The 27,685-nt window shown below is 33.6% G+C and overlaps 1 protein-coding gene across 20 annotated transcripts in view; it reads left to right on the top strand.

The window, feature by feature from the left end:
* Nucleotides 1–25,521, top strand: part of Pphln1 (periphilin 1) — a 157,322-nt gene extending 131,801 nt beyond the window's left edge. For all 20 annotated transcript variants that reach the window (XM_013358489.4, XM_078014867.1, XM_078014862.1 and 17 more), the window contains 3 exons: nucleotides 191–310; nucleotides 4,847–4,987; nucleotides 23,159–25,521. In XM_013358489.4, coding sequence (XP_013213943.1) covers nucleotides 191–310; nucleotides 4,847–4,987; nucleotides 23,159–23,353 — 456 coding nt within the window. In that variant the 3' untranslated portion in view covers nucleotides 23,354–25,521. The remainder of the gene's footprint in view (nucleotides 1–190; nucleotides 311–4,846; nucleotides 4,988–23,158) is intronic.
* The last annotated feature ends 2,164 nt before the right edge of the window (nucleotides 25,522–27,685 follow it).

The raw sequence follows: 27,685 nt of genomic DNA, 5'->3' as shown, positions 1-27,685 counted from the left end.
AAGAAAATTGCTATTTAAAGGAATCCTATTTTGAGTATTTTTGAAGGAGCCGAAAAAGAATGTACCAGTTATCCATATAAATTTGAAGGTTTATGTGATTTTAAGTGTAAGTGGAGTGTGCTTCTTGACATATTTGAAGTTTAAAAGCCCTTGAGTATTGTAACAAAAAATGTTCTTCGATTTTTACTAGGTGTTAGACAAACCCAGTAGGCTAACTGAAAAGGAACTAGCTGAGGCTGCAAGCAAATGGGCTGCTGAGAAGCTTGAGAAATCAGATGAAAGTAACTTACCTGAAATTTCTGAGTTTGAGGTATGGTGTATGTTTCATGTCTGAAGGTTTTTTTTCCTGGACTTTTAAGTAATGGGTGGGAAATATCTGATATCTTCTAGAACTTCAAATATATTTGAAGAAAAATACCCTCAAGGATTATTAAAATTAACCACACAAGAGATAATAGTCTAAATGTGAATGACTCTGAATGCAGTAATCACACTGTGCCTGAATGTCTCTGATACTTTAATAGTATAAGAATTGCATAAATATGGAGTATTAAAAAATGGATTATTTATATACTTATTTTGATGGACTTTATGTAAATTATTTCATAATTATCTCAAGAATGAAATTAAACATTGAGACCTTTGATGATTATTGATTACAATAAACAAAATGAGGTCAGGTGTGGTGATACACGCCTGTAATCCCAGCAGTTTAGGATGCTGAGGTAGGAGGAGCATCCTGAGTTCAAAGCCAGCCTCAGCAAAAGCAAGGTGCTAAGCAACTCAGTGAGACCCTGTCTCTAAATAAAATACAGCATAGGGCTGGGAATGTGGCTCAGTGGTTGTGTGCCCCTCAGTTCAATCACTGATTCCCTCCCCTTCCAAAAAAAAAAAAAAACTCATAAAAACAAACCCTGAAAAACCAAAAAAGACATTTCTGGATCTATAGAAAGTTATTTCTGAAATGTCTTCATTAACTGAAAAATTTATATATAATGTATAACATCTCTAAAAGGATTTCATGGGCTAAATTAAATTTTCAGATTCAAGATTTGATGCAAGAAGAATTAATCTTTACACGATAGACAATATAAAAATTTCTGTAACATGAAAAGTTATTTATATTTGAAGAATTCTGGCCTTGTGATATAGTTTGGGATGACTTTTGTGGAAGGTTTTTTGATAAAAGGGATTAAGCATAGGAATTCTATATAGCAATAATATACTTTCCTACATCTTCATGGATTATAAAAAGGTTCTTTCCAAAGTAACTAATGTACACTGCTCATAAAAAGTACAAACCCTGTCAGAATTTACATAGAGCATTTCTTTTTGAAAATGTTGATCTGTCATTTAGATAGCAATTGTCCTTAAATAGGTCAAGGTTTCCTTGTTATTGTAGCCAGAATAATATTTTTTTCATATTCTTCAATAAATGTATTAAAAACATCAAGCTATCCTGTAGCACTTTCCTAGCATTATTTAAAAACATGAATAACACAGTAATACATTAATAGTGTTATTTTAAATAGTTTTAATTATGTCTTAATAATTTAGAATAATGGTTGTTATATTAACAATAGATACATGTGCTTCAAAATTGTTATTTTAGAGTAAGACCAATTTTTTGTTGGCTTAATAGTTTATTGTGTTAATACATATTTAGATCTTATTAATATATAGACAAGGCTTTACTTTTATATGAATAATATTCGTATTATTCTATTATTCATCTTCTCCAACTCCCCATCACTTTTTAATTTCTTAACTTCTTAAAAAATGTCATTGTCTACCCTTCTCAGATTTTAAATGATGTACATATATTCTCTCATTGACCCTTAAATAGTCAGTGACAATGGAGTCTAGAAAGACTTTTTTTGTGTGGGGGGTGAGGGTACTTGGGATTGAATCCAGGGGTGCTTTACCACTAAGCTACATCCTAAGCCTTTTATTTTTAATTTTGAGACAGGAGCTTGGTAACTGCTTAGCTTGCCTAGGGTGGCCTCAACTTGGTGTCCTCCCAAATTGCTGGGATTATAAATATATGCCACTGTGCCCTGTTATAAAAACTTTTAGCCTTCTCCCCTCACTTTAAAATTTGACCACTGTTGACTAGATTTTTGGATTAATGCAAAATAAATGACCCTAAAATTCTGGAAGTGGGGGTCATCACTCAGACATGATCTTTTATTGGATCAAAGTCAAGAAAGATGTTTGCTACTTGGTACATCATTGATGCTGAACAGTAACATCAATTTTATACCATTGTCTAAAATGGTTTCCACATCAGATTGATATTTTTTCATATTGGAAATTAAGTAGTTGGGAAGTTTTTGTCTTTCTAAGAAATTTAGCACCACTGTACCTTATTAATATTTTTTTCTCAGATAATAGATAATATTTGTTCATGGGCTCTTAAATAGTGATCTGTGCTTTTAGGGATTTGTGCTTTTTGGGAATAGGATTTTTTGGGGGGAAGGTATTGGGAATTGAACTCAGGGGTGATTAAATGCTGAACCACATTCCCAGCCCTTTTTATGAGCTTTGTACATGCTATGCAAATACTTTAACATTGAGCTCTACCTCAGTCTTGGAAGTGCTGCATTTAAAAGAGGTAGATTGGTTTTCATATTTCAGCTGGGTTCAGAGATTTTAATATATTAATATGCTCATCATTGGTCTTTGAAGGAAGGATAAATAACAAAGTTTGCCTAACTTACCAAACTTTTAGTGTTTTTCTCTTATGAGTATTTTAGAATTAAATATTTCAAGGCACACATTTTCAGAGAAAAATACTATACTGGCTTTAAATTCTCTATTCATTCTGCATCTGCTTGTGTCAAATGCTGAACTACAGAAGCCATTAAAGAGGTTGCATTCAAATTTTGTAGAGATGTAACTTAGCATCCTTTTAGGTAGAGGTGAAAGTTTTGCTTGTGGCCATCAGAATGAAAGGCAAATTATTTGAAGGTTTTTGAACATTCTAGTAGAGCATGTCTCTTCTTGCTGTAGAAGAAAATTTTAACATTTAAATGTGAAAATATTGTGGTTTTTTTTTTTCACATATAGAATGTAGTTTTCTGCTTCAGTGTCTCCACTTATTCTGTTCCAGCCTAGAATGTATGACTTCTATGACTCTTTCAAATTTGTGTTCATTCAGTGGAATCAATAATGTTCAGTATAGTAAGACTTGAGATTTTTCTTGATTCTGCTTCCCTACCTACTATAAAATTTTATGACTGTTTCATTGGCGACCTTTGTAAATTTCAAAATTTTTTTCTTGTTTAGTGCCTCTGTTTTACACACACACAGAGTATATATATATATACACATGTAATGTGTTTCAAGCTCTTGCCATATTTTTGCAAGAGTGCCTTGAATAATATATCTCTAAGTTTATTTTTTAGTATCAAGTTTCCTTTCTTCCTCCCTCCCTCCCTCCCTCTCTATTTGTGGTACTGGGAATTGAACTCTCAGGGGTGCTCTATCACTGAACTACATCCCCAGCCCTTTTTTTTAAAATTTTTTTTATTTTTTGAGTTATTGAGATTACAAGTGTGTCCCTTCTCACTAGCTATTTTTTTCTTACTGCTTTTTGTTTTTACAAAAACTTATATCTGCTCTGATGTGCTTCTTGTGCTCCCCAGTTAACATTTTTTTGTGTATTGGCCATCTTTTAGTCACTTTTGTGCTGATGCATCAGAATACCCAAGACTAGGCAATCTGCTATGAACAGAAATTTATTTCTTAAAGTTCTAGATGCTGGCAAATTCAAGATCAAGGTGCTAGCATCTTTTGTGTCTGGCAATGGCATGGACTTGATTCCCGATGTGGCAACTTGAATGCTGCATTCTCTGGAGGGGAAGAAGGCTGTTGGGCACGTAGTAGGAGAGCAAAAGAGAACAAGATCATTCCTTAAAGTCTCCTCTTTAAAAGCATTAAACCCACCTAATCACTAACTAAAGTTCTCAACTTCCAAAACAGTTACCATGCCAGATTTCAACATGGGGGGCTAAGGGAGGAGGATCCCAAACTGGAGGCCAGCCTGGGCAACTTAGTGAGACACTATCTCAAAATAAAAAATAAAAAGGACTGAGGATATAACTCAGTGGTAGAGCACTCCTGAGTTCAATCCCCTGTACTGGGGGAAAAAATTTTTTTAATGATTTTTTTCCCATGGATAGTATCCTTTCTGTGGATCACCTGTGCATGTATATGCATAAATGTGCACATCCCCTTACTTAATTCTTTCTCCTTTTTTGATACAGTTGACAGTATATTGATAGGCAATGATTTCCAGACTATGCTAGGATTATTTATTCATTGTAGAGTTGTTGTTTTAAAATATAAGTAATCATCATTGCTTTGTGGGATTTTCTAATGATATCAATAAGTCCTTAGTTATAAGAGTCAGGTGTTTTAACTCCTGGAGGTGGATCCCTTTTCTGTGTTCCATTTTGTCATATTTCTTTATGTGTGCACATACCTCTCACTTTCAGTTGAACTTTTTCTCCTTCAGTGTTCCATAAATAGATTGCTTAAAGAATAGCCATGGGGAGAAAATCTTTTATCTGTATCTTAATATAGAGTGAAATAATTTTAGAATGGAATTAAGCCTAGAGGCTTTACCTTACCTAAAATTTAAAAAGTGTCATTCATTTTTTCTTTAATCCTTTTTACATATGCTCATTATGTGTAATGAAATTGACAATCTTCTTCTCTTTAAATAAGTTAAATGTATAACTTTCTGTTAATATAATGTACCACTTAGTTCTTATACACAACCATCTGAAATGCTCTTAAGTCTTTTAAAAAAAATAAAGATTTGCAAAATTCTTTTTTAAAGGCTGAATCTACCGCACCATTATTCATTGACCATCCAGAAGAACCTGAGTCAAATACAACAGATGGTACAGAATTATTTGAAGACAGTCAACTAACCAGTCGCTCTAAAGCAATAGCATCAAAAACCAAAGAGATTGAACAGGTGGGAACACAGTCTAATTCATAATCGTTGGTCCATGTACTTTTCAGATATAAATTTTTACTGATACTTATTTTTTCTACTTGTCATTCTGAAATTCTATTTAGTTTTTTAAAATTGTTTGATTTCATAGTCATTTTATCCAATGTGATTCACCTACCTTCCTTTCTCTCCCTCTCTCTCTCTCTCTCTCTCTCTCTCTCTCTCTCTCTCCCCCCCTCTCTCCCTCTCCCTCTCCCTCTCCCTCCCTCCCCCCCCTCCTTCTTTCTTTGTAGTACTAAGGATTGAACCCAATGCCTCACACATTCTAGGCAAGCACTCTACCACTGAGCTACAGACCCAGCCCATCCTTCTTTATTTTTAAATAAGAAACAAACTTTTTTCTTTTTTAAAAAGAACATTGTCCAGTTAATTGAAGCAATTAAAAAAACTTTTAAACTTAAAACTTAATAGGGATAGAAGAAAGGATGTTAAATGCACCAAAGTGTTAGCAAGTGTTATTTTTTAATATTTGAATTATAGATATTTTTTATGTTTTTCTTAATTATTTTCCAAAAATTGAAAAAATACAGTATTAAATCTCATTTTTAGTAATGTTATTCTGAAAAATGAGGTCTTTAAATCTGAAATGATTATCTTTCTTATTAGGGTATAAATATGAAATATTATTTAGCTCATTAGGGTATTATCATTTTATGAGGATTAAATGAAGTAAAAAACGTGAAAGGGCTTTATGAAATATTTTGTATAGGTGCTTCTTTTTGATGTTGTTACTCTTCAGTATTTTGAATAAATATCATCACATTAATAGATACTCTTCTAAAAACTATTTGAAATTAAGAACAAAATAAGCCTTTCTCAAGATATTGTCCAGTTTTCACATCAATTAAAATCTCCTTCCCTTGGTTGGGTAGGGGAAAATCTCAATTAAATCCTAAATGTGATTGTGTTAATGCCACCATGAAAGGCAGATCAGTAGTTTTAAAATAATGGTGATCAGCAACATCAAGTCTTTAGAGAAATGTTAAAAAGAAAACAAGGGGGCTGGGGATGTGGCTCAAGCGGTAGCGCGCTCGCCTAGCATGCGTGCGGCCCGGGTTCGATCCTCAGCAGCACCACATACCAACAAAGATGTTGTGTCCGCCAAGAACTAAGAAAAAATAAATAAATGTTAAAATTCTCTCTCTCTCTCTCTGTCCCCCTCTCTCTCTCACTCTCTCTTTAAAAAAAAAAAAAAAAAAAAAAAAAAAAAAAAAAAAAAAAAAAAAAAAAAAAAAAAAAAAAAAAAGAAAACAAATGGAGAATGAGATAACCTCCTTTAATTTGGTGATGTGAAAATGATTGATGTCTCTCAAATCAATTAAGAACATTAATAAAAGATTTTTTGATCACTATGTCTTCAACACAAATATGAATGTGTTTATCTTATATATAATTGCTATCACTTTGTCTTTTTTTTAAGATTGCTTTTTCTTTTAATTTTTTTTTAGTTGTAGATAGACACAATATTTTATTTATTTTTATGTGATGCTGAGGATTGAACCCAGTGCATCACACATGATAGGCAAGCGCTCTACCACTGAGCCACAACCCCAGACCCCATTGTATTTTTACTTTCACTTTGTTTTTAGCTTTTTATTTTTAAAGTTCCTTGATATTTTTCCACCAGTGCTGGAATTGAACCCAGGAGTGCTTTACCACTGAGCTACATACCCAACCTTTTGAAATTTTTTATTTAGAGACAGGGTTTCATTCACAAAATTACCCAGATTGGCCTTGAATTTGTGATCTTTCTGCTTTGCCTCCTGATTAGCTGGGATTATAGATAGGATCCTTGATATATGTTTTTATTTCCTTGTCTGTCCTTACCATAATGGACACTGTGAGAACAAGTACTTTGTTTTGCTTAGTGCTTTATCTGCATCACCTAGAGTAATTATTGGTATCCTAAGATATATTTTTGGATGAATGATGGATGAAGTCATACACCTGAAACTGACTAGTCTCTGAGTCAGTTGAGATCAGAGATGATGTCTCAACCTGGTCACCTGTCAACACTTAGCCCAGTAGTTACTAGTAAGTGCTTAATAAATGTTGAACAAATGAATGATTTAATGCTGCTTCTCTTTTTCACCTAAATTTCAGGTGGAATTCTTAAGAATATAACTGGTAGAAACACTCAACTGAAATAACAAAAGAAGGAGCATTTGGGGTTGTCATTTATTAATATTCTGCCATCTCTTCTTACTATTTTTCACAGTTGATCTCTTGAGAAACTGGGTTTCCAGTCAGGTATATAGTAAGAGAATTAAAATAATTATTAAAGTACTATAAACTAGAAGACTTAATGGAAGTTCTGTTTTTGCTAGAGTACTTTGGTTATTTTATAAACTCATAGCTAGAACTTAACAATAATTTTTGAAAATGAAGTAGTTTTAAGAGCTTATTTTTTTTCCAATTTTGACTTGAATTTTACACATTTTATTTTTAGAAATTAAATACCAAATGGGTAGGAAAATTATAAAGGTCTGAGAAAGCTAAGTAATGGATTACACAGGTGTTTGGTAATTATTCTTCTTTTTCTATATACATGAAATCTTTAAAAAAATTTTTTTAAAAGAATAATATCACAATAAATCCATATAGATGAAACCAACAAATCAAGTTGTAATAACCAAAATACCTTATCTATTTTATCAAATGTGTAATATGTTCTGGTAAATTTTAAAGATGAACTATAATATTTAGTTTTTTTGCAGTTTATAAAGTAGGTCCCTCAGCTTTTTCCCAAGAAAGTCATTAATTTTATGGCAGTTATTTGAGTATAAATAAACTAAATCTCCTGGCCAAAGTTTAATTTATTCTAAATGTGCATAGATGGAGCAGTTTCTTGATGTTTAAGGGTCTCCAATATGGGAGGGAACCCAGCAGCACGCCACCCTGAGCTGCATCCCTAATTCTTTTTATTTGGAGACAGGGTCTTGTTAAGTTGCAGAGGCTGACAGTGAACTTTGGGTCTTCCTACCTTAGCTTTCCAACTAGCTTATAACATTCTTCAAATCATAGAAAGGTATCTTTTGGGGGGGGGGAGTCTTATCTCTTTGTGTTTTTAAAATTTATTTTGTGTATAGAAACTAAAACAAACAAACAAAAAAAAAGTACTATGAGTTCATTTTTAAAACTTCTGGCCGGGCATGGTGGTGCACACCTCTAATCCCGGCAGCTCAGGAGGCTGAGGCAGGAGGATCTGAGTTCAAATCCAATCACAGCAACGTAGAGAGACACTTAGCAACTCATTGAGATCCTGTCTCTAAAAAAAAAGTGTTGGGCATGTGGCTCAGTGATTGAGCACTCCTAGGTTAAATCCCTGGTACCAAAACAAAACAAAAAAACACTCTGGCTTTTTCAGAACACAGTCCTAAGGAGTGTGTTTGTGTGTATGTATTTTTTTTTTAATTTGTGAGGCGTGGGGGGATGGTACTGGGGATTGACCTTGGGATACAAGACCACTGAGCCACATCCCCAGCTCTATTTTGTATTTTATTTAAATCTCACTGAGACCCTATCTTTAAGGTCTAGGCATGGTAGCACACTCTTGTAATCCCAGTGGCTCAGGAGGCTGAGACAGGAGGATCAAGAGTTCAAGAGTTGCTTAGCACCTCGCCTTTTGCTGAGGCTGGCTTTGAACTCACAATCCTTCTGTCTCAGCCTTCTGAGCTGCTGGGATTACAGACATGTGCCACCATGCCTGGCAATATTGATATTTTATGAAAATGATTGTTTTCCATCCACTGAGAAGGGATTGATTACCTATTTATCTGACAATTTATAGTTAAATATATACAGGAACATTTTCAATGGGATATCATTCTTTTCTTAAATATAAAGAAATAGAGAGTAGTCGGGTACACTTGGTGAAAGAATTGAGTATTTTTGTTTTCTATTACTTCAAAGACTAAAACTGAATATATATATGTTTTAGTAAAGTCATTATCTTTTATAGTCATAGATATGTTAGGCTCATGTAAAAATATTTTATAGATTAGCTATCTAGAAATCTCTTTAACTCCAGTTATCTAAGGAAAATGAAGTTAATTCAGAAGTCTTTTTTTTTTTTTTAAGGCTTTGTCTTACTTTTTATTTATTTATTTTTAACCACCTTGTGTTTTTCTGGGATTTCTCTATAAAGATTTTTAAATTCTCTTTCCACATTTTTTTCATTGATGCATTATAGTTGTATATGTTGATGGAATTTGTTGTTACATATTCGAACATACACACAATATAACAGTATGATTATAATTTGGCCAATATCACTCTCTAGCACTTTCTCAACCAACTCCCATCCCTTGATCCTTTTCCTCTACTGATCTCCCTTTGATTTTCATGAGATCCAACCCCCCTTTTCTGTTTCCTCTTTAGCTTCCCCATATGAGAGAAAACATTCATCCCTTGAACTTCTGAGTTTGGCTTATTTTGTGTAACATAATGGTGTCAAGTTCCATCCATTTTCCTACAAATGATACAATTTCATTTTTCTTTATGGTTGAATAAAACTCTTTTGTATATATAAACCATAGTTTCTTCATCCATTCATCCATTGATAAACACGTAAGCTGGTTCCATAGTTTGGCTGTTGTGAAGTTCAGAAGTCATTTTATTGCCTATCTAGTCATTAGCTGATAGGCTGATAAAATTCTACCATAAGTCTAGATTAATATACTTAATAATAATTTTTATTTTATTTTGAACTTTATACTCTTAACAATATATGGGCTGATTATTAGCTTTTCTTCAAAAGTTGGACTGAAAAATGTAAGGTCCCTTTCTGTTCTAAGTCATATTTAAAATTAAAAGCTAGGCTAGGCATGGTAGCACACTCTTGTAATCCCAGTGGCTCAGGAGGCTGAGACAGGAGGATCAAGAGTTCAGAGCCAACCTTAGCAAAAGTGAGGTGCTGTGAGACCCTGTCTCTAAAGAAAATACAAAATAGGGCTAGGGATGTGACTCAGTGGTCCAGTGTCCCTGAGTTCATTCCTTGGTACCATAAATAAATAAATAAATAAATATTAAAAGCTGAGTATTGCTTCTTTTATACACACTGTTTATTTTTGTTATTATTGATTATGATGCTGCAGAATGAACCCAGGGCCTCTTACATGCTAAGCAGAGTCTCTACTGCTGATCTGTGCTAATGTCATTTTAACAGTACAATTTTTAGATATTTTGAATTTTTTTTTTAATACTTTTAGGAGTGCATTGTTCTTGTGCTAAAACTTAAAAAAAAAATCCTCAAACATACCATTGTAAAGCACCAGTGAGTAATTAGTGTTTTCATATGTAAATAGATGTTACATTTGGTCATTGTAGCCATGGCCCATTTTTCAGTGTCTAGTTTCAACTGCTACCCATAGCCTGATGATTCCCCCTCTCTCACTAGCTCTTGTTCTTTCTTTTTCAATAAATAATAGATTATTTTTGTTCTACTTTTAAAGAGTATTGATGTGAAGGTTAGTCAAATGTCATGAAAGTGTTAACTAGGGTTGTGGATAAAGAAAAAAACCAGGTTTTAGCCTATGATAGTTTAAAATAAAATTGTTTTCAAAGTAGTGACAGCTCTTACTATTGTAGTATGTACTTGATATAATCATTTCATACTAACCTTACATAATAGAATCATTCTCTGTTTTTCCTTTTCATCAGAGCAAGTAAGGAAGGTTCTTAAAAATTTCAGCTCTCACTGTTATCTTGTCTAGACATCAAGTCTACCCAAATGTATTACCAGTCCATTATTACCAACCAGTTGTTCACACTTTACATATATACTCACATAAAATTCACCTGAAAATCTGCATTTTCAAAATAAATTGAAAAAAATTATTTTTGCCAAATTTCTAAGTGTTTAAATGTTACAATTTACCAGTCAAATTATAGTCATGCTGTTACTCTAGGAATTTGTTGTTGAAGTATGAATGTAAAGTTTTCAGAGAATTTCATTTCTAGGCTCTCTCTGTAACATAATTTGTAGCATATGGGAAAAGTCAAAATCAAGTAAATTTAAGGAAAATTTAAGGTAAGTTATTTTATACCTGGTATAAATCCGTAAATAATTAGCTTGATGTTCTCATTACAAGATTATTTTTACATTAGGTACAGATAGTACAAATACCAAACTTTATAAAAATAAATATAAAATGGCACAAGTACAAGGGATGAGGCTATTTAGACTTTATCCCAAGGGATATTGTCACTACAACAAATTCATTTCAGTCAATGTGTGCCCAGTGGCATAAGCCCATGCACAAGCTTCATTTTCTCACCTCTTCTCTTTATCCACTGAGTACCAGTGTTTGGTAAAAACTTTCTGTAATATTTTCAAATTCTTCTTTTGTAAGTCAACATTTTTTAGTCTCTGAATATTTTACATTGAAGACATTTATAAATAGCATGGTATAGTGAACATTGGATGCTTCCATTTAATGTCTTTGATTCTCATTTATTAATGGGATTAATTTAAGGTTCTCTTGCATAATCAACAACCTATATATGTGAAAGTCCTTTCTGTTTTGAAAGTCACAAGTAGTTTTGGTAATGTTAAATAATATTTTGTCTGTTTCTTTTCAGCTTTCGAATATTGACTACTTTCAAATTACTTTGAAATTTTATAGCAAGTTTGTTAACATAGATTTAACTCTAAGAGGTAGTTTCCTTACCAGTGTTAGGAATTGAGTTATTTGCCTCTTGTCCCTTCATTTCTGCTTCTTTTTTTTTTTGTTCCCCCTCATGTGCCTAATTTATTCAGATTGTAAAAATTTACTATGAAATATTTTGCTTGTTTTGGGTGACTTTATGGCTTTGCTCTTACATTTTCCATTTGGTTTTCTCTTTATTTTTCTAGATACAAAACAGCATGAAAAGATTGGTTTTTCCTTAGAATTTTCTACTCTTCCTTTTTCTAAAATATAAATTGTTTTCATATTTACTCTCTTTATCTGTTATTTCTCATTTTTAAAGGTGAAATCTCTTATCACATCTACTCTCTTAACTATTTAATTCAGGTATTGTACCCGAAACAATAAACTGTGTCTGTCTTATAGTACTCACTGCTGACTACAATTATAACAATGTGCGTTTGTTGGTATTCTTAGTTCATTTATAAAAGAGACCTTTTAAAAGTGGCACCAAAAATATCTTATGTTTCTGTTTATAGGTAACTTGAACTTAAGTATTAGACATGAGTTGATTATTTAGTGTCTGGTTTGTTGGCAGCTAATTATGTTGTCATCTGTTTTGTTGTTTTCTTTCCTGCTCTTCCTCTTCTTTTTTGTTTTTTTGAGCTCTGTACCCAGGGCCCCCTCCCCCTCTTTAAGGAAGGCTGATATAACAGTTATCCCGTAGGATCCCTGGCATATTGGTTTCAGGAGACTCCCCCACCCCTTGCAGATACCAAAATCTATAGATGCTAAAGATTTTACTATGAAATATTTTGCTTGTTTAGGATGACTTTATGATTTTGATTTCACATAAAATATAAAATAGTATTTGCAAGTAACCCATGCATATCCTCTAATATATTTGAAGTAATATATGAGACTTACACAATGTAAATGCTATATAAATGGTTGTTATACTACATAGTATTTAGGAAATAATGACAAAGAGAAAAGAGTCTATACTCTTGAATACAGATCAGTTTTTTGCTCTGCAAATATTTCTTTTTTTTTTAAGAGAGAGAATTTTTTAATATTTATTTTTATTTTTTTTTAGTTTTCAGCGGACACAACATCTTTGTATGTGGTTCTGAGGATCAAACCCAGGCCGTACGCATGCCAGGCGAGTGCGCTACCGCTTGAGCCACATCCCCAGCCCCTTCTAAAATTTTTTACAGTAAAAATATATCTATTCAATGAGTTTATCAGTTGCATAGCTGTTGTTTGCCAGTAAAAGTTGCACAGACAAAAATTAATGACTTCTTTTTTAAGTATTTTTTATTTTTTAGTTATATTTGGACACAATACCTTTATTTATTTTTATGTGGTGCAGGGCCTGGAACATGCTAGGCGAGCACTCTACCACTGAGCAACAATCCCAGCCCCTCATGACATCTTTTCTTCCTACCCATAACTGAGTATATGTTCAGAGATCATATATTATTTACCTTTTTAATAGACAGAAGGGAAATTACCTGATGAATCATCTTCATGTCATCCAGAATTTCCTTGCCTATAGTAAGTTCACAGTAAATATTTGTTTAATAGCCCCCTGCCCCAATTCTGTTCAACAGTCAAATGAATAGAACTGGCCTGAAGCACCCTCAGTCTCATGTAGTTTGTCTTTGCCATTAATTAATCAAGCTAATGAAGATTAACACTACAATAATTCTTCAAGAACCATTCTCTTCAAATAATTAGGAAATAAAGCAGCAAAGTCATTTTTATTCATTTGGTTGCAAAAATGCAGGAATACTTTAATGGTTTTCAGTGTCGGCAAGATTGAAAAGATTTCTTATGCATGTACTACATTACTTAAAGCAATGAAAAGATTAATGCAAAAAAGCATTTATTTTAATTGTATCTTTATGACTATCTGTGAAGGGAGTAAGGAAATTATTTTTATTTTTAAATGTATTTACTTTTTATATGCACTTTCACTATAATGTGTCTAGACATGGATTATTTTTATTACTTTATTATATTTAAGATAATTTGTGCTTCCTGTACCTGAGTATTTACACTTTTTAGTAGAGTTGGAAAATTATAAAATGTTATCTCTATGAATATTGAATATCCTGTATTTTCTTACTTTTATGTCCTCCAGTTGGATATAGGTAGATTTTTTTTATCCCATGTTTCATTACTTTTAATTTTTTTCCTTTCATATTTGCTCTTTTTAGAAAATCTTAAATTATAACTAAGATATAATTTAAACCTTGATCTTTAAAATACAATATACTCTATTTCCCAGAAAACTTTTGCCTCAAAAAACTTGGAGATGGGGCTGGGGATGTGGCTCAAGATGTAGCGTGCTCGCCTGGCATGTGTGCGGCCTGGGTTTGATCCTTAGCACCACATACAAATAAAGATGTTGTGTCTGCCGAAAACTAAAAAAAAAATAAATATTAAAAATTCTCTCTATATATATAAAAACAAGCAAACAAACAAAAAAACTTGGAGTTGGCAGCAACTGTTAATGAAGAGGAAGTAAGAAACCAGATTGCTAAGCTAATACTGAAGTCATGGATTCCCCAGAGAACCAGAAACTCAGCTTGTTATGTTTAAAATTCTCAAGATTTAAGATTAAAAAAAGTTTGAGGGCTAGGGTTGTGACTCAGTGGTAGAGCACTTGCCTGGCATGTGTGAGGTACCGGGTTCAATTCTCAGCACCACAAAGTTATATGAAAGAAAAAAGTTTAAGAGTAATGAAAGATAGGATGAAAAAATTACCTAAATTCAACTGGAGGACATAAAAGTAAGAGAATAGAGGATATTTAATATTCAAAGAGATAATATTTTATAATTTTCCAACTCTACTGAAAAGTATAAATACTCAGATACAGGAAGCATAAATTATCTTAAATATAATAAACTTAAAGAGTAATCCATGTGTAGACATGTTATAGTGAAAATGCATATAAAAAGTAAATAAATTTAAAAATAAAAATAATTTCCTCCTCAGATATAATTTCAATATCTGAAGTCCCAAGACTGATTCAGTTTTTGTTTCTGATGACTTTTGAAGAAAGTTTTGCATTTTCTCTCACGTATTTGGATTTTGGAGTTGTTGGCTTATATTCAGAACTTCCAGTTGCGTATGCATTCTCAGGGGAAACTACTTCCTCAGGTTAACCTGTGGTTTTCTTTTGCCAACAACCAAGTTTTTTATTTTCGTTCCAATTGATACTTTTCCAAAGATCCTCCTTTTGTATAGAGGCTCAGATCTAATTCAGTCTTACATGAACTTAAGGTCATGTCTTTTATTCCTTACCAGGCTGAGTTCCTGGCTTTTAAGGGGCATCAGTAGCTTCAATGTTAGCTTAACACTGTCCTTTCTTACTTCTTCCTCATTGATGGCTGCTGGCAATTCCCTTTACTTCAAAAGAATATGTTTCTGAGGTGTTTTTTGTTTTTAGTTGTAGTTGGACACAATACCTTTATTTTATTTGTTTATTTTTATGTGGTGCTGAGGATCAAACCCAGCGCCTCACATGTGGTAGGCATCACTGTACCGCTGAGCCACAACCCCAGCCCCTCTGAGTTTTTTTAAGGCTAGAGTTTTCTGAGATATGTAGTGGGTTATGTTTTAAAAGCTCAATTAACTTTTTCAAATTTACTCTATTTCTTATTTCTTATTAATTGCTTTCTACTGTGCTCATTGGCTTTGAAACAGATTTTTAAAAATAGGTTTCAGTTACAACCAAAGAAGGCTTCACTGTGGAAGTGATGTTTGATCAGACCCTTAAGATTGGGGTAAGATTCTCATATATGAAAATGGGACCTAAAGGATTCCAAGTTAGGGTGAATAGAATCAGCATAAGTACAAAAATAGGAAACTAAAGGGAATAATTGACAATTACAAGTAGTGTGGTATTTTTATCTGTCATATAACCTTCATTTCCCTACTCTACTCCTCAGCACAAAGATTTTCTTTTTTTTTTTTTCTTTTTGCAATGAATTTACAGTAGATTTCAACAAAATTGTATTAACTGGTAGATTAGAAGGAGCTTGAATGATGGACTCAGAAACTTTTTCTTGATTTGGTAGAAAGGCTTTAGAAGGAAATATTCTGCTTCAACCCAACAAGTGTAGTGTAGTTTACTTCTGGCACCAACACCTGGAGTTGGTGTGGACTCCACAAGTTAAAGGACACAGAGCTGGTAGGAGTATCCTTACTTCAGATGCTAGCTTCACTCTGAGGGTCCCCAGTTCATCTTCATTTCTGCCAAATGGCTACAAATCCAGGGGTTTCCTATGACCCCCCTTAAGTTTGAAGGGTACACCAGAAGAACTCACAGAAGTCAGCGAAGAGTTATACCTTTGATTACACTTTTATTGTAAAGGATACATATCGGGAAGGAAATAATCTGTCTCAACCCCAACCAGGGAACTGCAATTCACTTCTCACACTGACTATTCAGCATTAGTACAAACCCCACAAATTAAAGGATGAAGTTCCCCCAAGTAGTGGATGAGAAACTAGGAGTGAAAAAACAGTTTATTATAGACTACATTTTGCTGAATTTTTTTTGGTAGAAAAATGATAGTTGATAGTAACCCAGGTAATTATATGAGGATATGTGGGTTGGAGACAGACTTATAAAAATTTGAATGTCAGAAAAAAGTGTTTGAATTCTTTTGATAGAATAGCTTATGGATGAATTTTCAGTACGTGAGTATTATGATCATGCTGTTTGGGGCAATTGATTTGGCTATACAGAAATGTTTTACTACTTTTTAGGTGGGAAATAATAGCCTGAATTACATTGCCAAAATCAGAAATGCAGAACAAGGGCATGAGAGTATGGCAGAAGAATAAATCTATTTGTGAATGCTTGTGAAAAGGTAAAGGTTATATGAAGGAGCCTGAAGATAAACACATGGAATAAGTACTGAAGCAAGAGGAACTGTCAGTAGCAGGGATATAAGGAGTAACTTGGACAACTCAGAGAGACTCTTTTTCTGAGACTGGGAGAAAAAAGTAGCAGCATTTTTGAGTTGAATAGAAGATAAATTGGAAAAGAGGCAATTTTGTAAAGAGTAGGAGGAAGTGAGATAGGGACAGGAGGGGAGTCCTATCAGCAGTGGGAGTTCCTGAATTGGGTGTGGAAAGGGCTTAGAATACTCCATGTGTTTTATGTTGATATGGAATTCAACAAGAGAGATTAAGGAGTTCACAGTGGATAAAATAACTGCAGTTTTGGACGTTGTCCAACAATTCATAGCATCCTTTGAGTAAAAGTAGAAAATTGTTTAACCACAGATTACCAAAGAAGAACACTTTGAAAGTTACTAAATAATCAAATGATGCCTACGGATAAGATGGTGAAGGTAACAATTTTATTAGGGTAAAATATATGATACAAATTTTGTCTCTTTTAGCCTTTAATTCAATTTATGTGCCAGAAAATTTGACCAGTTCTGGTGCCTGGAGTAACACAATTCAAAATTAAAGAGGCAAGTGATAAAAATTAAATGTAAACCCATAACTCAGTTTAGCTAATGATCATTATGCTTTCAAAGAGGGGGAAAAATACACTAGCTTTGGGGTTTCTTAGAGCTTTTTTTTTTTTTTTTTTTAATGACCAGCAGGAAATGGCCAATATGTTTTAGAATTTTCCATCTAAAAGGAACAAACAATAGTGTTTAAAACAAAGGTTAGTGCTTCAAAATACTTTGAAACTCAATTTTCCTAGGCAAGTGAGATGTTGGAATGATTTCTTTTTTCCTGATATGTAAACCTGTTAAACATAATGTTTCCCCTGCTTGAAATCCAATAATGGCTTTCCATTGTACTCAGAATAAAAATCTAAAGTCTTTACTGTGGCTCTAGAGACCTGCACATTTTGTCTTTTACCTTTCCCTCCAGATTTCTCGTATTACTCCAGTGGTTCTCTGGCATTCTACTGGCTCCCTGTCAAGAGGACTTGCTTTCCATTCCCTCTGGGGGGCCTTTGTGGATACTGACTTCTGCTCAGTTTTCTCTCATTGGCTTCTTACTTCAGTATCACTCTGTCAACTAAAACATTTCCTTATTCACTGACCAATCCAAGCAATTTCTCCATCACTGAATCTACTTTCTCTTTTAACACTTACTGGTATTATATATATGTTTGTGTTTTTGTGTTTTATTACATCTTTCTAATTAAAAATACATTTTATTCACCTGAAGAACTCTTGTGTATAGATCCTACACAGAGTAAGTCCTCAAATGTTTGTTGAATGACTGGATGGTTTCTGAGTGTATTAAGTGCTTTATGTGTGTTCTCTCATATAATTCTCAAAAAAGCCTTGTGAGCTGAGGTACTATTATAATGCCCATATTGTACCCCAAACCTGGAAGCCCCATCACCATAGAAATTTCATCACTCTGCCTATCGGTATTTAGGAGCCCACCTTTTTAAGATAGTTGTAATCTAGGGGCATTTTAAAAGGATCAGAGATATTTTTTCAGTGTTGTAATTTAAATACAATTTAATCTTTATTTATGTTATTTAGTGTGAATGAAAAATTGCTTGTGGATCATTTTTGGCCTGACTAGAATGAAAATTAAAAATTATAGCTATAGTAATTTTTTGCATTTTCTTCTTTATTTTGTGGCATACTTGTAGATGTGAATGTCTCATTTTCCATTGTCAAAACAATTGGTTCTTTTTCTACAAAAATTAATTGAATTTGGGCTGGGGATGTGGCTGAAGCGGTAGTGCACTCGCCTGGCGTGCGTGCGTCCCCGGGTTCGATCCTCAGCACCACATACAAACAAAGATGTTGTGTCCGCCGAAAACTAAAAAATAAATATTAAAATTCTCTCTCTCTCTCTCTCTTTAAAAAAAATTAAACTGTGTAATTATGTCTATATGCAATGACTTGAAAGCGGAAAAAAATATAGTTTAACATGATTTCCATTTAGATGCTTCAGAGTTTTTTTAGTATGTGAGGAGACTGATTGCTGATACTGCTGCTTTAAACAGAAATATAGGACATTATAATCAAAATTTGACTTTTAAAGTTGTATTCTGGTTGCTCCAATTTGTCTCTAAAACTGAAATAATTGCCATTTAGGAAAAAATAGAATACAGAACACAACTGCTTCCCAGTTGAACTATATGGGATAAATACTGACTTGAATCACTGGGAATGATTCAATATTTGAGGAAAAATTTTAGAGCTTTCCTGTCACACCTATACAATGGAGACACAGGCAGAACTGCCAAATTTTCCTTTTGTTTTACATGTAATGTTTACATTTTAATTATTGCTTCATCTTAGTAATATGCCGTCCTCTCAACTTCTTAATGATGTCTCTGTACTAGTTTTTGGTTTTGGTTTTGTGTGTATGTTTTGATTTTTTTTTTTTTTTTGCAAAGATAAAACAGATATTATTAGATATTTTAAAACTTGGCTCTTTGTGTAGTCTTTTAAAAAAATGTTTTTTTGGTATAGGTATCTAGTTTTGGTGGTGAAAACCATATGAATGGACAGTGAAGCAGGGTATTTTAAGTTGAATTTTACTTTCTTCTTATAGTATGCTTATCTTATCTCATAGGAAAAAGAGTTTTAGACCAAATCTTATCTGGATTCTGATTAGAAGATCTGATTGTTAAAAATAATAGTATGCTGTTAATTATTCTATTAATTATAGAATGAGACAGGAATTGGACATTTAACCTGAACTATATTCTTTGATTTGGATTGGCAATCACTTTATACAATCTGAAGAAAAAAACATTTTGCAAAGCAAACTACCAGCAATTTTCTGTGTATAAGCTGGGCAAGGTGTAGCATGCTTGTATTCCAAGCTACCGGGGAAGGCTCGGGTAGAAGGATCATAAATTTGAGGCCTGTCTGGCAAATTTAGCATAGACCCTATCACAAAACAAAAAGGACTGGGGATGTAGCTTGGTGGTAGAGCACTTACCCACCATGTGCGAGACCCTTGAGATCAATTCTCAGTGGGTGTGTGGGGGAAGATTTTGTATATAAATTATATATATAAATATGGGTTGCATTGACAATATATTTGAAAGTGGAAACATGGTTTCTTTCAAAGTAATATGTTTTAGGCTTTTAAGTATTTTGAAATGACTTTGAAATGATGAGTCACCAATAATAGAAGAAATATTCTCATTTGATAATTTGGCCTCTGAGGCTAATGGCTGCTGGCTGCATTGGCACAACGCTAACCTCCACTATTCCTTCAAACTATTCTTCCAGAATTGTAATGTATATTAAAGATGGTTTATCTGAAAATTCTCCTTGCAACTCATCTTGCCTTTATTTTGGTTTCTTATTTTGTGGGAACAGAGGTAAGGAATAGAAGTGATATATTGAAGTTTTGTGTCATTACAAGGAATTTTTAAATGAAGCAATTTGCCATTAAGTTTGTTTCATCAGATATTCTTCTAGTATTCCAAACACATAATTAATACTAAAAAGCCTTGATAGTTTATCCTAGCATATTCCTTTGTTCCTAAAAGTATTTTATAAGAATTTAACTTAATACTAACTACTACAACAAAGGAGTTTGTGAAACCACATTTGGATAGTGTTTCCATTATGCTGGCAAATTTAAGTAAGTTTCTGTGTGGTGTATATAAACCCCTCCCATAGTTGAACCTGTTTCCCATTTTGATGAAGTCCAAGCACAACAAAAACAGCAACAACAACAACAAAAAATCTTCCTGTGTGGCCTGTAGTTACCAAATCTGAAGATTATTAATGAATTTCCAGCTAGGGACCATAAGCAAACATACTCTCCTACAGATAACTACACCCTTCCTGTTTTGGGATTGAGTTTATTGTGGAACAGATTTCGGAAATAGGTTTCTGATAGATTCAAGTTGTATTTATAAAATGTTGGAGGGCGAGGTCTTCCTTTAACAAAAACTAATTATTTCCTGTCTAATGCCCAACAAGGACATTTTAAGCAGGCTTTTCAGAAGAGTTCTCCTCTAGTAGAAAATTATATTATTTACAATAGTTCTGGTTGTTCTTATTAACCAGTGTATAATTTTTTATTCTATTTCCAGTGAAAAACTTAAAAAACCTATAGTAAATACACACAAATAACAAAAACCTTAAATGTTCATTAGTATTTTGTCACTTGAGTGATGGTAGTTAACAGTTTAAATAAATGTCTAAAATGTTTTTGGTTTTTTATGCAAATATGTAGCATATTTATGTTCTGTAAATATGCTATAAATGAAGAGTTACAGTTTAGATAAAAAGCAGATTTACGTTAAAAAATTTGTAGGTAACGTTATCCTCATCTAGTACATCTGTTATTAAAAAAAAGTCTGTAAAATTTAGGCCACCCACAAAGTGGTCTGTTGAGGCCTGTGGTTGGTGTTAAAATGCTGTTATTATGTGGGCTGACTGGTTTGGTAAGGAATTTACCTCCACTAAAGACTGTGAAACATCATGATTCTGACTTTCCTCCACAGGGACTGAATTGGCTTGACTTAGGTACAGTAGTGTTTGTTAGACTAGTCATAATGTACTCTATTGCCTTGACATCAGGTGTGATATTATCTGAATGGTATATTGTTTTCTAAGTTGGTTTATCAGAATGTTAATATTAGTTCTGGATCTTATAATAAGCTGAAACAAATTGTGGATTTATATTGCTGAATTAAATTTGATAGTTATGAGTAAATTTCATTACTCTTGAGAAAAATGTGTGTGTATATTGCTGAGAAGGGAGCTAAAGTTTTTATGTATTTTAATTTGGGAGTCATTTGAAGAACTTGTCCTTTAAATTTCTTTGGGACTTTTGAATTGTTTGTTTAACAGCATGGAAATAATTTTAGTAAAATTTAGCAACCTGAAAGTGAGAGGCAAAAATTAAACAGTCCTGCTGGGCACAGTGACACATGTAATCCCAGCTAATAGGAAGGCTGAGGCAAGAGGATCACAAGTTTGAGGCCAACTTGGGCAATTTAGCAAGACCCTGTTTCAAAATGAAAATGGCTGGGGATATATTTCAGTTGTATAGTGCCCCTGGGTTTAGTCGCCCCATACCCCAAGAAAATGTTCAACAAATAGTCTTCTTGAAATAGCTATTTTTAGGCAAATATTGTAGACATTTAAAAACAGTAGTAGCCACCACTACTAGTAGTGACCATTTTATGAATAAAAACATCATAGCTCAATATGATTTCTGAAGTTTTCCAGAATGAATAAAGTCATTTTTGGAGAACAAACAATGTCATATTGTTACATTAGAAAAATAAAAGATAATGTAACAGGATATTTACTTATTTATGTGGTACTGGTATTAAACCCAGGGCTTCTTACTGCTTGGCAAGTGCTTCACACTAAGATACATTCTGAACCCTTTTCAAAATTTTTATTTTGAGACAGGTTCTCACTAAATTCCCCAGACTGGCCTTAAATTCAGAATCCTCCTGCCTCAGCCTTGTAACATGTCTTTTAAATCAAATAATTTATAGTGCACATAATTTTTTTGGAGGCTTAACTATTTTTCCTTAAAGACACGGACTATTGTGTACAAAACATAGCATGGAAATCTAAAATGTATTTTTTTTTCTATAAATTAAGGAAGTGTCATTTAGTGTAGAAGAAATAGCAATTTTTGGACAGAAAAATATCTAATTGCCACTGATAAAATATATAAATTTTAAAGTAAGATATATACATTGAAATAGAAATGTACGTATACATAATGCGTATGATATGTGTATGTTTATATATATATATAAACACATACATGTGTATAAACATGTTCATGGATGGGAATATTTAACATACTGTTTTGATTTTAGGACTGCCTTGGAGAACTTATGATTACCTATGTCTAACTTGAAAAGATTTTTCCAATAGATACTTCATAATTCTTTTTTTTTTCTTTTCTTTCTTTTTTTTTAGTTGTAGATGGACACAATATCTTTGTTTTATTTATTTATTTTTTAATATGGTGCTGAGGATCAAACTCAGTGCCTGATGTATTTGAGACAAGAGCTCAGCCACCTCAGCCCAATACATCAGCATTCTTATTGTTTGTTGTATGTTGTTGAATTTGTTATCTTGTCATGATTCAAAGAAGCTGAAGTTAGGGGCTCAGAAATTGTTTTCTTCCAAACAAATAAATGAACAAAGCCATTGATGTGCCTTGCCTAGCCTTTGTTCTTTTCTCTTCTCATCTCTAGCTTGATGGTCCTTTTAAGTAGACTGCCCTATCTAGTACTGACAGATGCCATTCCAAGCTTGTACAGTCAGTGATGTGTTGTATCTGTTTTTGTACTCATTTGTCAGCAAATATCCAAGCCAGAGGTTTAAATGGCCTCTGGCAGCAGCAACCACACAACTCTCGGAGAAGTTCTGCTGTGTTGTTGCCTTTCCCTTACAGATTTCAGCATTGTAATTCTGCTAGCTCAGTCAACTAAATTTTTGTCTAATTATTTTCACTCTCAGCTAACCGGAATGTGGTTTGCCATTCTAGGTTTACCGACAGGACTGTGAAACATTTGGGATGGTGGTGAAAATGCTGATTGAGAAAGACCCTTCATTAGAAAAGTCTATACAGTTTGCACTGCGGCAGAATTTGCATGAAATAGGTGAGCGGTGCGTTGAAGAACTCAAGCATTTCATTGCAGATTATGATACTTCTACTCAAGATTTTGGAGAGCCTTTTTAGAAGATTTAGTGCTCAGGCAAAAAAAAAAAAAAAAAAAAAAATGTTTCTAGATTTTTTTTTTCCCAGTTGTTCAAATCCTTAATATATGGAATTTTTGTAATGAAGAGAAATACTTTATGATAGTTGACCACATTTCCAGTATCAAATAAACATCTAAAATAGTCTGCTTAAAATATTTTAATTAGAATCTTTTTTAAACATGTAGAGGCCTCCTAATCCATACTCATCCCTCCACCCAAATGATGGTCAATTAATTTTTTAAGCTTTGAAAAAGCAGTCCCGGGGAGTAGCTTTCTGTACTTACTCATGGTCTTCCATAGTTTATGATCATTTGGTCACAGGAGTGAAATTTACATGTTAGAGATCATTTCAAATAGTAGTCTTTTTGCATTTCATAGTGAAGATACCATGTGGAAATATTTGAATTCTGAGTTGTGATTTTATTGACTTGTGCTTGTTTTTCTTAGGCTTTGTAACTTTTAATACGTTAATGTGTCCTATCCTGAGTACATTAGTATCTTAGAGAATATTTGGTTTGAGAATAATTCTCTATGATATAGTAGAGCACTTAAAATATCCAAGAGACACCTTAGAATAAAATCCTTTTTTTCCCCCAAGTAAATGAATTCAATGTATCTCTTCCAAAAGAAACTCTTGACTATTCTCTCTGCCATGTAGTCTTCAATAATATCATATACTAGACTAATGGGGCAATTTTTGATGAATGATAAAGAGATATTTTAAAGTTGAGATTGTTTCAAAAACCTGATCAATAGAGGAAAAATTTAAAATATAGAGGAGTACTGGAGATTTTTTTTTCTTAAAAAAGGAGATTGATAACATGCTCATGATTAAGCCATTTACAGAATTATTTTTTTGTTAATCTGTGTAATCTGAGGAGTTCTTTTTCTGCCGACTTTTAAGAGATTCCTAGCCCTTCAAAAGTATTCTTCAAAGAAATAGAGCAAAACAGGCAGTCAGTCCCCACAGCCACCCTCTACCAACCAGACTGTGTCAACAGTCTTTCACCAGTGAGCAATCCAAATCACGAGTTAGCTAAAGACCTAATTGGGACCATTAGAATATTCCACTTATTTCCTGGTCAATTCCAGCAGCGTGTTGCCATTGAGCCAAAATATATCATTTTGTGACATTAGTGAGGAAACCTTAAAAATCATGTTTGTTATTACTAACCATTTCATTATCCTCCCATCCTCTTTCCATTTCCACTCTATTCTCACTTCAGTTCTGGCATTATTTTTAGTGGATATGCTATCTAAAGAGCTCCCCAAGAGTATATCAAGACTATATTAAAAGAGGAAATAGCAGTATAAATAATTTTAATGGATTCTATCATGAGTGTCTCCAAATATGTATTATGCCATTCTACAAATTTAAAAACTAATTGAGGGCAACATTTATTTTTTTAAGTTTCCTAAGGGAGACTATCTTGAATTTTTATTTTTACCATTGAGATGTTATACTTAGCTAACTTTTATAAAACATAAGCCAAATAAAATTTCACTTATTATCTCTGATATTCTTCCTTAGTGTGAATAGTGATTTATTACTTACCATAGAAAGATGAAGAAAGTACTGATGTCATATCCTCCTGTCCCCAGTGTTTTCCTTTTCCTTAAATATTCTAGTCCCAGGATTCTGTTTCTTTAAGATGTCACAAGTTTGAAAATAAAACCTGAGAAACTGCCAGAGGCAAAGGAGTTGTTCACTTTATTGAAATCCATTAAAAGGAAAAGTCTTACTAACAGATGCATTTCAATGTAGGTTCAACAGGTAATTTCTTCCTTTTCCCTTCCCTCAAAGTACATTTGATATTTAGAGCTCTTTATAGCTTGCCATCAGCATTATTCTGCTAGGCTTGTCAGTGTTAAATTTGTTGGGGATTTTTCTTTTCTTTTTTTAAATGCCTTTTAAAGTCCAATTATAGGATAAATTCAGATGTGTACCAGAGTATGTATTTTGTAAAATGTTCTTGATTAAAGAGATGTGTTTGTAAATTATCCATTGTTTTTGAGTATACATAACTGATGTGATAAAATTTTCATTGTCTTACCATAAAGCCTTGATGATCAACATGGGGAAAGCAGATATTGTAAAGCTTTTTGTGAATTTTAAAAGTAAAAAATAAAGAAACCAAGTTTAAATAAGTAGATTGTCTTTTCTCTTATTTTATCAGGCTTAAACTGCTCTGCTAAGATGTAAACTTTATTACTCTCTGCTAAAAAACTGTTTCTAATTATTCAGTTCACTTACTCAGCAGCAGGATAGAGGAAGTTAAATTTGGTGGTAAATGGACTTTTGATATCTGAAAACAGTAGTTGTTGAGCATAATGGTATTTAACAATTATGTCATTGTGAGCCTGAATTTCCAAGTACAGCAGGAATAAAACCCTACATCAGTATAATAATTCATGGAGGAAGGACAGGGACCATGTTATCATGGACTCTGGTTTTTAGCACAGTTTGAAAAGCTATAGGTACTCATGTTTGTCAAATTAAAGGTGCCTTCACAAAGGAAGTAACGTGTGACCCTGGATGTTGGAAGAATAAGACTTAGAAAAGGAGAAGTAGCAAAATACAGGAGGGAATGGTATCTGCCTTTGTGACTAAAATTCTTTGAAGATGCTGGGCGATAAAGATGGTGAAGGAAACCAAGATATTTTTTCTCCAAAATATAAAGGATTCTTGAGTTGAAGACAATCAAAATGCAGAGAAACTGTGCCATTTCTCAGTTTGCCTAAAAGCAGGACAGAGAATCACAAAGAATAAAAGTCTATACCCACACCCACCCACTACACATTCTCGTTCTCTCTCTCTCTCTCTCTCTCTCTCTCTCTCTCTCTCTCTCTCTCCCTCTCCCTCTCCCTCTCCCTCTCCCTCTCCCTCTCCCTCTCCCTCTCCCTCTCCCTCTCCCTCTCCCTCTCCCTCTCCCTCTCCCTCTCTCCTTTCCCTTCCAGAATGTAAATTACTCACAGAGAGCTTTTTTTCTCAGTTCAGAGATGACCCTCTTAAGCTGACTTTCTAAATCTTTTAGATTTATCTTCCCACAGTTTTCCCACCTCTAAAGCCTGGGGTCACTTTTCCATTGTCATGTATCTGAACTTCATTTTTCTTTCTTAAAATTAACTGTTTAGACCAGATGTGGTAGTGCACACTTGTAATCTCAGTGACTCACCAGTTGTATCAGGAGGATTTTAGGTTTGAGGACAACCTCAGCGATTTATTGAGACCCTCTGAAAAAAATATAAATGTCTGGGGATATAACTCAGTGTAAAACACACTTGGAGTCAGTCCCCAGTATCAAAATATAAAACAAAAAATACTATTTAAGGCAGATTCCTAAACAACTGCTTTGAGTTGCTTTTCTCTCTTGTGTTGTGCTTTGTAGGTGTTAATAAACTTGCTTGTTCTTTTGTTAACCTGTCTTCTGTTTTAGGAACCTGTCTCAACTATAGACTGCAGAGAGTTAAGGAATGAATGATTATATTTCTCCCCTTCTTTGGGAAAAGGTAGTTTGAGAGCAGAATTGAGGGATTTTGAACATTTTACATCTTGTAGTTGAGTGAAATTTGAAAACATTATATATGTAGAATCTTGCCAAAAATGTTAATTTCTCATAGCCCTCAATCACCTCCCAGCCCTGAGCCAGTTTATAGATACAGAACCTCTGGAAGGAAGGGAAGACCAGATCCCCTTAGGAAGTACTCTGCTACACTCTGCCAAATAGATTCTGATTTCAGCTTCACTCCAGAGTTTGCTGTAATCGATTCTAAACTCCAAGGTAGGCTCTGAAAGTTTTTTGGCTATAATTTTGGGAGAATGATGATTGTCTCTAAAGGATAATAGTGGGCAGCATTCAGTGTTGCAGGCAGCCAGTTGGCTTTTCAGCTTTAACTGCTTGGGCTGTTGTGTGGTGCTCTGGGAGTAATGCCCACATTTTGCTTGCCAGACCAAGGTGCAGATTTTTCATGTCCTTCCTTCCAACTCTCAGACCACTTGTGTTATCCAATCAGGTGAACAAGAAATGGGAATGGGCGTGTACCAGTAATTAAGGTAGTTACCAACATCTGTTTGCCCATTTTCCATTGTAACAGAGTTAATACTGAATCGTATAACTGCCAAATGACTGGATTTGCCATGCCCTCGTTGTAGTTAGGTGTCTGAAGTAAGTTCTGTCTTGTGGAATTTGAAAAGGAAGTACTGCTCTAGACTGTGACTCTTAGACATTAGAGGTACTCTCTTATCCCTTCCCAAGAGAGGTAGCAACGCAGTGTAACATTGTTCTTTTTTTTTCTTTGTGGATTCATAATA

Source organism: Ictidomys tridecemlineatus, chromosome 6 (assembly GCF_052094955.1).
Source record: "Ictidomys tridecemlineatus isolate mIctTri1 chromosome 6, mIctTri1.hap1, whole genome shotgun sequence".
Taxonomy (NCBI): Eukaryota; Metazoa; Chordata; class Mammalia; order Rodentia; family Sciuridae; genus Ictidomys; species Ictidomys tridecemlineatus.
This window is presented reverse-complemented; position numbering and strand designations above follow the sequence as displayed.